At 43.3% G+C, this 12,325-nt stretch overlaps 1 protein-coding gene across 3 annotated transcripts in view; it reads right to left on the reverse strand.

Annotated features, from left to right (window-relative positions):
• The window catches only part of CFAP221 (cilia and flagella associated protein 221), a 72,967-nt gene that overhangs the window by 31,365 nt on the left and 29,277 nt on the right, over positions 1 to 12,325 (reverse strand). For all 3 annotated transcript variants that reach the window (XM_059054916.2, XM_067025903.1, XM_067025902.1), the window contains one exon: positions 3,920 to 4,023. In XM_059054916.2, coding sequence (XP_058910899.1) covers positions 3,920 to 4,023 — 104 coding nt within the window. The remainder of the gene's footprint in view (positions 1 to 3,919; positions 4,024 to 12,325) is intronic.

Here is a 12,325-nt window from a genome sequence, read left to right on the forward strand (position 1 = left end):
TCTGCTCCAATCCCCAGACATGGTTCCTCCACCCCAGGGCCTTGGCATCACCGTTCCCCGGCCTGGAAAGCCCTTCCTCCAAGTCTTCTTTCAGCTGCTGACTCCCACCCCTGAAACCATCTCTCTGCCATCTGCCTCCCCTACTAAGTCTCACAAAAGCACGTGCCTGCTCACTGCAGGTGTTGCCAGCTCCATAAATAAAACTTCAAAGCCTGCGCCAGCCTGTGTGTTACAGCAAACTCCTCCTGACGCTCCACCCCCAGGAGCCTCCGCCCCCGACACTCCACCACCCTGCGATCCTCGGGTGCCGCCCCAGCTGTCACCCTGCTATGTTTACTAGTCTCCCAACTAGACTGCAAGCCGCTAAGGCAGACACCAGGCCCCAGAGCCCTTTTATCTTCCCAGATCCCAGGCGCGGTGCTTCAGAAAACTACAGAAAACCCTAAAAACTACACCAAAAACACCTGTTAGAATTAATTTAAAAAGTCAGTAAAGTTGCAGGATACAAATCAATATAGAAAAATCAGTTGTGTTTCTATACACCAACAACAAACCATCAGAAAGTGAAATTAAGAAAACAATCCCACTGGGAACTTCGCTGGTGGCACAGTGGTTAAGAATCCACCTGCCAATGCAGGGAACACGGGTTTGATCCCTGGTCCAAGAGGATCCCACATGCCGCAGAGCAGCTGGGTCCGTGCGCCACAACTACTGAGACTGCGCTCTGGAGTCCGCGAGCCACAATTACTGAGCCCGCATGCCACAACTGCTGAAGCCCGCTAGCCCTTGAGTCTGTGCTCCACAACAAGAGAAGCCACTGCAATGAGAAGCCCGCACACCGGAATGAAGAGTAGCCCCCGCTCGCTGCAATTAGAGAAAGCCCACATGCAGAAACAAAGACACAACACGGCCAAAAATAAAATAAAAATTAAAAACAAAAACCAAAAAAAAATCCCATTTACAGTAGCAACAAAAAGTATAAAATACCTAGGAATAAATTTTTTCCAGTTTTATTGAGAAATAATTGACATACATTTCTGTATAAGTTTAAGGTACACAGCATGATGGTTTGATTTACATATTTGTGAAATGATGACCACAATAGGTTTAATTAATGTTTATTATCTCAAATAGATACAATAAAAAGAAAAGAAAAAAATTCTTCTTGTGATGAGGCATAAATTTAACCAAGGAAGTGAAACACCTGTACATTGAAAACTATAAGACACTGATGAAAGAAATTGAAGAAGACACAAATAAATGGAAAGATATTCCATGTTCATGGATTGGAAGAATTAATATTGTTAAAATGTCCATGCTATCCAAAGAGATATATAAATTCAATGCAACCTTATCAGACTTCTAATGGTACTTTTCATAGAAATAGAACAAACAATCCTAAAATTTGTATGGAATCACAAAAGACTCAGAATAGCTAAAACAATCTTGGGATAGAACAAAGCTAAAGCATCACTCTTTGAGATTTCAAATCCTATCACAAAGCTACAGTAATCAAAACAGAATGATATTGACATAAAAATAGATAAATAGATTCATGGAAAAGAATAGAGAGCCCAGGAATAAACTCATGCATACGTGGTCAATTAACTGGCAACAAAGGATCCCAGAACATACACAGGGGAAAGGACAGTCTCTTCAATAAACAGTGTTGGGAAAACTGAACAGCCACATGTAAGAGAACAAAACTGAACCACTATCTTATACCACATACAAAAATGAATGTGGGAAGCAGATTACTTAGGAGTTTGGGATTGACATGTATACACTCTACTCTATATAAAACACACAACCAACAAGGACCTACTGTATAGCACAGGGAACTCTACTCAATAGTTTGTAATAACCTACAAGGGAAAATAATCTAAAAAAGAATATATATATGAATGTATAACTGAATCACTTTGCTGTACACCCTACCCTAACACAACATTGTAAATCAACTATATTTCAATAAAAATTTAAAACATAAAAAAAAATGATTTCAAAGTGGATTAAAGACTTGAATGTAAGACCTGACCATAAACCACCTAGAACAAAACACAGAAAAAAGCTCCCTGACACTGGTCTTGGCAATGATTTTGGGGATTTGATACCAAAAGCAAAAGCAAAAATAAACAAGTGAGACTACATCAAATTCAAAAGCTTCTGCACAGTAAAGGAAACCATCAACAAAATGAAAACGCAACCTATGGAATGGAAGGAAATATTTGCAAACTACATATCCAATAAGGCATTAATACCCCAGATATACAAGGATCTCATATAACTCAGTAGCAGAAAAACCCAAATAACCCAATTTTTTCCATGAGCAAAGGACCCGAATGGACATTTTTCCAAAGGAGATATACAAATGGCCAACAGGTACGTGTTCAACAACACTATGTCATCAGGGAAATGCAAATAAAAAACATAATGAGATATCACCTCACACCTATTAGAATGGCTATTATCGAAAAGAAGAGGTAACAAATCCTGGTGAGGGTGTGGAGAAAAGGGAGCCCTGTGCACTACTGGAAATACAAGCCAGCACAGCCACTACAGAGAACAGTATGGAGGTTCCTCAAAACCTTAAAAAAAAATAGAACTACCATATGGTCCAGCAGTCCCACATCTGGGTATATATGCAAAGGAAATGAAATCATTATTCTGAAGAGACAGCTGTACTCCTATGTTCAGTGCAGCATTATTCACAATATCCAAGGTATGGAAGCAATCTGTGTCCATCAACAGTTGAATGGAAAAGAAGATGTGGTACATATATACAATGGGATATTATTCAGCCTTAAAAAATAAGGAAACCCCGCCATTTACGACAATATGTATGAACCTGGAGGGCATTATGCTGAGTAAAATAAGCCAGACAGAGACAAAGACTGCATGGTATCGCTTATATGCATATCGAAAAGAAAAGAAGTCCAATTCTTAGAAACAGAGAGTAGAAAAGTGATTTCCAGGGGCTGAGGGGTGAGGGAAAAAGGAGAGGTTGGTAAAAGGGTGTAGACTTCCAACTGCAGGATGAATAAGGTTTGAGGACCTAATGTAAAACACGGTGACTATAGTTGGTAACATCGTACTGTATAATTGAAATTTGCTCAGAGTAGAGTAGAACTTAAATGTTTCATCTAAAAAAAAAAAAAAAAAAAGTAACTGTGATGTGATGGATATATTAATGAACTCAGTGAAGGAATCCTTTCACAATGTGTACATACGTCAAATCATCACATTGTACACTTCAAAAACATAATACTTTTATGTGTCAAGTATACCTCAAAAAATAAGAAAAAAATACAAAATAGAAACAAAATGATTTTAGCATTCGCAGCAGATCACAGTGGGCAGCTATTTAAATCTGAAACCTAAATGTCAAGAGACAGAAACTGGGAAGCAGAAATCAATTCAGGTGGAGATTTCACTCTCAGAGGTCCTGAGCCTCTTTGGGGTTTATATGCTTTGGGGCGTGCAAAGACAGATGGTCTACGCCACCTGTGAGACAGATTCCTTAGACCCTTCACTAAGATTCTGAAGGCCTGGAAAGAAATAATATTCCCATTTTCTTTGAACATGAATTAAAGGTGACTACAAAACCAAGGCTGTACCAAGAGTCAAAACTAGAACTAGAATGGATTAACTTCTGATTTCAAGTTTTGACTCTGGGAGAAACTGACCTGGGCATTATTATAAATTATCCCCACGACACAAATTAATTATCCCCAACTGTTTTTACTCCCAAATTTCCGGTTCCAATTTACATTGTGTCAGACATGTAAAGTCTGTTACTCTCACACATTTTAAAGTAACATATTCAAGTGTGGCTTGTTCTTTTCCATAACTTGAGAGCTACTTTCCAAATCACCTTCGATCTGAGAACTCTGTCAACTTGAGAATTAATCCTCCTTACCTGATGTTGGCTCAACAGTAAAGGCTTGATGAGACTGAACCAAAGCAACATGAAACTCGAAATCTACAGGGCAACTGCACTGCAAAGGAACCACATAGCTTTTGCTGCAGAAAGAAAAGAAAAACGGACAATATTAGTTTTCTTTACAACGAGATCTTTGGGTATCAAGGAAAAGAAACTCGGGTTATTTAATAAACAATCACAACCATGAGGACAGTCAACACTCGTACAGTAATTCCCGGGTGACAGCTAGCCGACAGTCTAGTCTAGCTAGTATAGTCCGATCAGGTGGTAAATGATTTCTCCACGGACATTAGAGGAAACCAAGGCGCAGCGCGGGTTCCTGTCCTGCCCGAGGGGACACGGCTGGTCCGCGGCAGAACCAGGATTCAGGACAGGTCCGCTGTCCCGACAACAGCTCGGCCTGCTCAGTCACAGCGAAAGGGCGTCTCTGCCACACGACGGGCCCCGGGGGGCCTGGGGTCGCTGCACACGAGGACAGCCTGCAAAGCCCTGGCCCCTGCGGAGCCTGGAACTGGCCCGTGTCGAAGACACCGCACGCTGGGTTTCGTTGGCCGAAATATGCTAGAGGCTCTTGGGTTAGAAGCTGCGAACCAGCAGAGGAGCTGGAGAGAAAGGCTCTCTCGGGGACAAAGCCCCGTGCTCTTCGCAGAGGCCCTGCGCTCTCCCTGACGGACCCTCCTTCTACGGGCGTGGCCCGGCCCGAGTGAGTCTGCGGGACGCCTTGCAGGAGAACAAGCCCTCCAGGCGCTCGGTGTCATCCAGAGCGCGCGCGGGGCGGGGCAGCTCACCGGGGCCCCTTCCAGCAGCTCCTCCCTCTCCTCGGGGCGCGTGCGCGCTTCTGCAGATGCCCCTCGCGCCCGGCTCGGCTCCGGCTACCTCCGCGGCCAGCGCCCGCCCGCCCGCCCGCCCGCCTGGGAGCTCCAAGGGCCGCCCGGCGTCTCCTGCGCGGCCCCAGCCGAGCCCCCAGTCCTGCGCAGAAGAGCCCACCGAGGATTTGCCCGAGCGAAGTGAAATCGCCCTTCGTCAGCGGGAGCTTGCGGGATACAGGAGAGGGCAAGCACGGTTTGAAAAACGATGCCACGAGCATTTTCATTTGGCTTTAAACTCATTACCTTTTAAACATACCTGAAATATTCCAAGTATAAAGAAAAATATTGAGAGAAATAAAATAAAGATCCCTTTATCCACTACCAACCTCTATCAAATCTTCTGCTTTGGGTAAGTCAATGTCATATTCTTAAAGAAGTAAAACACTGCGGAAGAGCTGAAGCTCCCTGTCCCCTCTCCCGGGTCCTCTGCTCCTTCCTGCCTTCCCAGGGGTGACCTCACCTGGATTCACCATCCATCTCACGGATTTTTACAGTATCACCACATACGTATGCACTCAGACAATGTATAATACTTATTTGTTTTCAACAATATGGTTCTGAAACCCAGCACTATGGTTTTGCGGTTGACCCTTGAAGTTCTGCTCGTTCGTTTTAACCAGTGATGAGTCATCCATCGTAGGAGGACATCAGCCTTGTTTCGCTACTCGCGCGCTGGAAGCGTTTAGGTTCTTTGCACCCTTTCGCTACGGCAACGTGGTGGGGACAGTCCTTGGGTGGGACTCCTGATGCATCTGGACCAGAGCTGCTCTAGCTACAACCAAGAACTGGAATTACTGCTTAGCAGTAAGGTGAAAACATCAGCTTCACTGCATTCGGCCAAAACACCCTCCAAAGCGCTGGGACCGATTTACTCTTCCACAGGCAGCATCTGATTACCAGCACAGCATTCTCAGACACTTTGACTTCTTCCAACCCGATGGGGGTGAAATGGTGTCTCACTTTATTTTCCTTTTCATTTCTTGGAGGTTGAGCTTCTACTCGTGGGTACCCATTTGGGTTCCCTCTCCTGTGAACTGCCTATGCATATTCTTTGCCCATTTTTCTATTGGGTTGTTCTGTTCTCTTATTAATTTGGAAATTCTAGATATTCATTTTGTCAATTACATCCACTGATATAAATTCTAGATAAGGGTCCTTATACAGAGTAATCACTTCAGCCAACAGTGAGATGAATGCTTCATAGTTTTTGTTTTGGTTTGTTTTGCTTTGTCTTGTCTTACCAAACTCATAGACTCTGTCCTAAATCAGCCTCTACTAGAAGTATCAGTTCATCCATCTTAATTAACACTCTGAGCTGCTTTCTAATTCTGAAATACAGGGTACATAAGAGTCGTTATATTTTCAAGGCAATTCAACCCAACAGACACTCAGGCCCCACTGAGCATCAGGTCCTTTACAGCACTGGGTAGATAAAACTGACATTACAAATTACACATGCCTTTCAAGACGTAAGCAGCTTTGGGTAATGGTCAACGTGAAGCATAAACTGCCCAAACCTGGTCCCTGACGATCAGGCCGGTGACTCCGAGGCCACGTGAGCTACGTGGTCCTCCAGTTAGTACCCCCACGGGTCTGCTCAGAGCTGCCCCAGCAGCTGCTCAGGGCTCTCCTGCTAGAAGCTGAATGTTTGCATTTTCTCCTGCTAGAAGCTGAATGTTTGCATTTTCCGGAACTAAAACAAACAAACAAAAGCTGCTAGGGCTTTTTATGTATGCCTAATCTGTAGCTAATTTCAGAGCTCTGATAATTCCCATAGAAAAAGTGTCAGAGTATTTGTTTAATGATGATTACATGAAGCCAAGTTCCTGATGCATTAACCAGTTGGAAAAACAAACAGTTCCTTAAGGGCGCAAAATTCCAAGGGCCTTGATTCAGAAAGAGACACAGCAGTGCAAGGAATGCAAATTCAGTGGAAGCACTGACCTTTGCTTTCATTGCTGCTGTTCACATTACGGATGTCAAATTAGTGTGGCTGGCTTCCTTCATCATAAATCAAGGACAGTCTAGATTAATTTGGGTCAAGAGCAGTTTTGGCAAATATGAAGTTTAGCTTTTTTTAGAAGTTTTCCATATGTCAAGAAACAGAATACCGTTAAATTCTGGGGGAACTTAAAAATTATCAACTAAATCCCCATTGCTAAATACAATTAAAAGTGATCTGCAGTGAAGAAACGTGAATAAATATACATATCTTATGCCTATTAATCTTCAGATGCAAATAGGAGCCTGAATTAAGAGTTCTTCCATAACTTATAGAAAGCAGTCAATTAAAATAGTAAAGCAGATAGAAGTTAGCCCTTTTGGAGGTAATGACAACTTTAATCCCTGATACTTTATGTGGTGTTTTTTTGGCCGCACTGCGGCAAGGCATGCGGAACTTCTCCCACCAGGGATCGAACCCGTGCCCCATGCAGCGGAAGCGCAGAGTCTTAACCACTGGACTGCCAGGGAAGTCCCCTGCTACTTTAGTATTTAAACATTTAATCAAACATTCTAAGGCTATGTATAAAAATATATTAAGTATTTTAAAATAATTATTCCTTATTTTTAGTAGAATCCAACCCACACCTTTTAAATACTAGACTTACATTATGATCATGTACAAACTCTGTGCCTATTAGAAGAGTATAAATTTGCCTCACAGAAAGTAAATATTATAAAATAATATAAACTCAAATTTCTTTCTTGTCCCTTCTCTAAATAAATGCAAGTAGAGGGCCAGACACCACAGTAATTTCTAGTAAATTATATAACATTTGTTTTTACTTTACTCTGATCTTATTTTATCATTTACCCTAAAATCTAACATTGTGTTTGTCTCAGGAGTAATCAAGGATTTCTTGAGAGAATGAATGATCCTGTGAACTTATTGTATATAACAGAAAATCAAATTTCCTCACCAATTAAAAAGTCTCAATGTTTAGAGAGTGGAATGAGTGAACCACCTTGCCATCAATAGTGCTGGACTCCTTTTTGGAGAATTATGGTAATAACTGATAATGTATGTGAGTAGGATACCGTGGGGCCTTCCTGGAACAGACACCACCCCACTCACATCCTCTACCTGCCTCTTTGCTGTAGAAAACCTGTAGCCTCCTAGGCCTTCCCTGAGTTCCAAAGAGTAAATTTAATAAGAGAAGTGAGAAAATGCAGAAAGAAAGGAAAACCGTAAAGCAAGACAAAACAGTAACAGTTTAGCTATTATACAATCTCAAGGACCTTTAGTTCCTCCTCAAGGGCTGCAGAGAATATTCTGAGCCATGTTCTTTGAGCTGCTTTGCAGATACTGAAACCCCCGCCAGGTGGGAGAAGCTAACTGCACGCTGCCCACAGGTACACAGACCCCAGACCCACTGGAACTGGAAGGTTGATGACACTGACCCCCCCATCACCGCACCACCAGCTGAGCAGAAGAATGTGCCCACGAGCTGATCACACACCCCACAATCCCCCTCCCTCACCCTGTCTTTAAAAAAACGTTCCCTGAATGCTTCCAAGGAGTCTGGCCCTTTTAAGCACTAGCTGCCTGGACTCCTTGCTTGGCACCTGCAATAAATGCTGCACTTTCCTTCACCACCACCCGGTGTCAGTAGATTGGCTTTGCTGCACATGGGTGAGCAGACCCAAGTTTGGCTCGGTAATAATAATAAGCATGACAAATGCTAACTTATTACAAGATGCTGGATTCAGACAGCACAATAAATTAATCGTTAGCTATTACACATGTACAAAACTTTGAGAGAAACACCATCAGGATAAAGGGAAGCCTTCCCACAGAGACATATGTATAATTTAAACTGTAATGTAGACTATAACATGTCAGTTTAGCAGGACTTCTCCTCTGTCAACTACTCACTGATACAGGAACCATTTATAGATCAGAAGATGTGGACAGCAGTGATGTTTGTGTGACATCCAATCCCTTCCAAATGTACAGAAGACTCGTGGGAAAATCAAATCTGAGCAAGCTTGGGGACTACATATTATGGCAGTTTAAAAACACATCTATTGGGACTTCCCTGGTGGTCCAGCAGTTAAGACTCTGTGCTCTCAATGCAGTGGGCCCAGGTTCAATCCCTGGTCAGGGAACTAGATCCTGCATGCCACAGCTAAGAGCCTGCACGTGGCACCTAAGACCCAGCACAGCCAAATAAATAAATACTAAAAAACAAACAAACAACAACAAAAAAGTCTATGGACTCTTCAACATTTCTTCTATTGGGAGGTTTCCTTCCCTGGAGTCTGGGCTCTCTGGCCACTCAGCCACTAGAATGTGGTGGAATGATGCTGTACTGCTTTCTAAAGGCCACGCCTGGGAAACTGCCGTCTCCCACTCCTCCTGGGTACTCAGCTCGTTGCCATGCCCTCAGGAAGCCCAAGCAGCCTGTGGAGAGGCCCTCATGGGGAGAACCGAGGCTCCCGCCCTCCACCCAGCTGAGCCCAGAAAATGGCCAGCGCATGAGTGGACCATCTCAGGAAGTGGGTGTCTGAGCCCCCCGCCAACTCTGCACGAAGCAAAGCAGCCTTCTCCATCAGGCCATGTTCACATACTAGATCCAGGAGCAAAACAAATGACTGCTGTTACTCTAAGCCACTACTTGTAGGGTGTTTTGTTACAAAGCAGTAAGGAAAAAATGGACCCAAACAGCATTCTCTCTTTCTCATCCCATTTCTCCTTTAGTGAATGATTACCTTACCCCATTTCTGGTTGGAATAATAATTTGGCAATTTTTAAGTCTTTTTTCTCTTTTTGGTAGTAGCCCTTCATATGTCCCGGTCACACTGTGCTTGCCCCTCAGCTAACCCTCTCAACAACCCTGTGAGGTGAGTAATATTACTATGCCCATTTCATGGACAAATAAACTGACCTGTGGGGCCGTCCAAGGACACACAGTTAATAAGAGATGAGGTGGAAATTAAAGCCAGGACCCCAGGATGCTTAACTGCAATACTATACCTCTCTTCTCGGTCTCTAATAGCAACCAAGAGCTAAGAACATCTCACTGTTAGCATTGCCGTCTTCTTCCCTATTGACTTTCTCTTTAAAACTGATCCCTTGATTTAAAACTCTGTTGAGGATTGGTTCAAGATGGCGGAGTAGAAGGACGTGCTCTCACTCCCTCCTGTGAGAGCACCAGAATCACAACTAACTGCTGAACAGTCATCGACAGGAAGACACTGGAACTCACCAAAAAAGATACCCCACATCCAAAGACAAAGGAGAAGCCACAATGAGATGGTAGCAGGGGCGCAATCACAATAAAATCAAATCGCATGGCTGCTGGGTGGGTGACTCACTAACTGGAGAACTCTTAGACCACAGAAGTCCACCCACTGGAGTGAAGGTTCTGAGCCCCACGTCAGGCTTCCCAACCTGGGGGTCCGGCCACGGGAGGAGGATTCCCAGAGAATCAGACTTTGAAGGCTAGCGGGAATTGATTGCAGGACTTTCACAGGACTGGGGGAAACAGAGACTACACTCTTTGGAGGGAACACACAAATTAGTGTGTGCATCGGGACCCAGGGGAAGGAGCAGTGACCCCATAGGAGACTGAACCAGACCCACCTGCTGGTGTTGGAGGGTCTCCTGCAGAGGCGGGGGTGGCTGTGGCTCACCATGAGGACAAGGACACTGGTAGCAGCAGTTCTGGGAAGTACTCCTTGGCATGAGCCCTCCCAGAGTCTGCCATTAGCCCCACCAAAGAGCCCAGGTGGGCTCCAGTGTTGGGTCGCCTCAGGCCAAACAACCAACAGGGAGGGAACCCAGCCCCACCCATCAGCAAACAAGCAGATTAAAGTTTTACTGAGCTCTGCTCACCAGAGCAACAGCCAGCTCTACCCACTACCAGTCCCTCCCATCAGGAAACTTGCACAAGCCTCTTAGATAGCCTCATCCACCAGAGGGCAGACAGCAGAAGCAAGAAGAACTACAATCCTGCAGCCTGTGGAACAAAAGCCACATTCACAGAAAGACAGATAAGATGAAAAGGCAGAAGGCTATGTACCAGATGAAAGAACAAGATAAAACCCCACAAAAACAACTAAATGAAGTGGAGATAGGCAACCTTCCAGAAAAAGAATTCAAAATAATGATAGTGAAGATGATTCAGGACCTCGGAAAAACAGTGGAGTCAAAGATCGAGAAGATGCAAGAAATGTTTAACAAAGACCTAGAAGGATTGAAGAACAAACAAACAGAGATGAACAATACAATAACTGAAATGAAAACTACACTAGAAGGAATCAATACCAGAATAACTGAGGCAGAAGAACGGATAAGTGACCTGGAAGACAGAATGGTGGAATTCACTGCCGCGGAACAGAATAAAGAAAAAAAAAATGAAAAGAAATGAAGACAGCCTAAGAGACCTCTGGGACAACATTAAATGCAACAACATTCGCATTACAGGGGTCCCAGAAGGAGAAGAGAGAGAAAGGACCTCAGAAAATATTTGAAGAGATTATAGTCGAAAACTTCCCTAACATGGCAAAGGAAATAGCCACCCAAGTTCAGGAAGTGCAGAGTCCCATACGGGATAAACCCAAGGAGAAACACACCGAGACACAGAATAATCAAATTGGAAAAAATTAAAGACAAAGAAAAATTATTGAAAGCAGCAAGGGAAAAATGACAAATAACATACAAGGGAACTCCCATAAGGTTAACAGCTGATTTCTCAGCAGAAACTCTACAAGCCAGAAGGGAGTGGCACGATATATTTAAAGTGATGAAAGGGAAGAACCTACAACCAAGATTACTCTACCCGGCAAGGATCTCGTTCAGGTTCGACAGAGAAATCAAAAGCTTTACAGACAAGCAAAAGCTAAGAGAATTCACCACCACCAAACCAGCTCTACAACAAATGCTAAAGGAACTTCTCTAAGTGGGAAACACAAAAGAAGAAAAGGACCTACACAAACAGACCCCCCAAAATTAAGAAAATGATAATAAGAACATACATATCGATAATTACCTTAAATGTGAATGGATTAAATGCTCCAACCAAAAGACAAAGGCTCGCTGAATGGATACAAAAACAAGACCCATATATATGCTGTCTACAAGAGACCCACTTCAGACCTAGGGACACATACAGACTGAAAGTGAGGGGATGGAAAAAGATATTCCATGCAAATGGAAATCAAAAGAAAGCTGGAATAGCAATACTCATATCAGATAAAATAGACTTTAAAATAAAGAATGTTACAAGAGACAAGGAAGGAGACCACATAATGATCGAGGGATCAATCCAAGAAGAAGATATAACAATTATAAATATATATGCACCCAACATAGGAGCACCTCAATACATACGGCAACTGCTAACAGCTATAAAAGAGGAAATTGACAGTAACACAAAAACAGTGGGGGACTTTAACACCTCACTTACACCAATGGACAGATCATCCAGACAGAAAATTAATAAGGAAACACAAGCTTTAAATGACACAATAGAAAAGATAGATTAAATTGATATTTATAGGACATTCC

The sequence above is a fragment of the Kogia breviceps genome, chromosome 2, assembly GCF_026419965.1.
Source record: "Kogia breviceps isolate mKogBre1 chromosome 2, mKogBre1 haplotype 1, whole genome shotgun sequence".
Lineage (NCBI taxonomy): Eukaryota > Metazoa > Chordata > Mammalia > Artiodactyla > Physeteridae > Kogia > Kogia breviceps.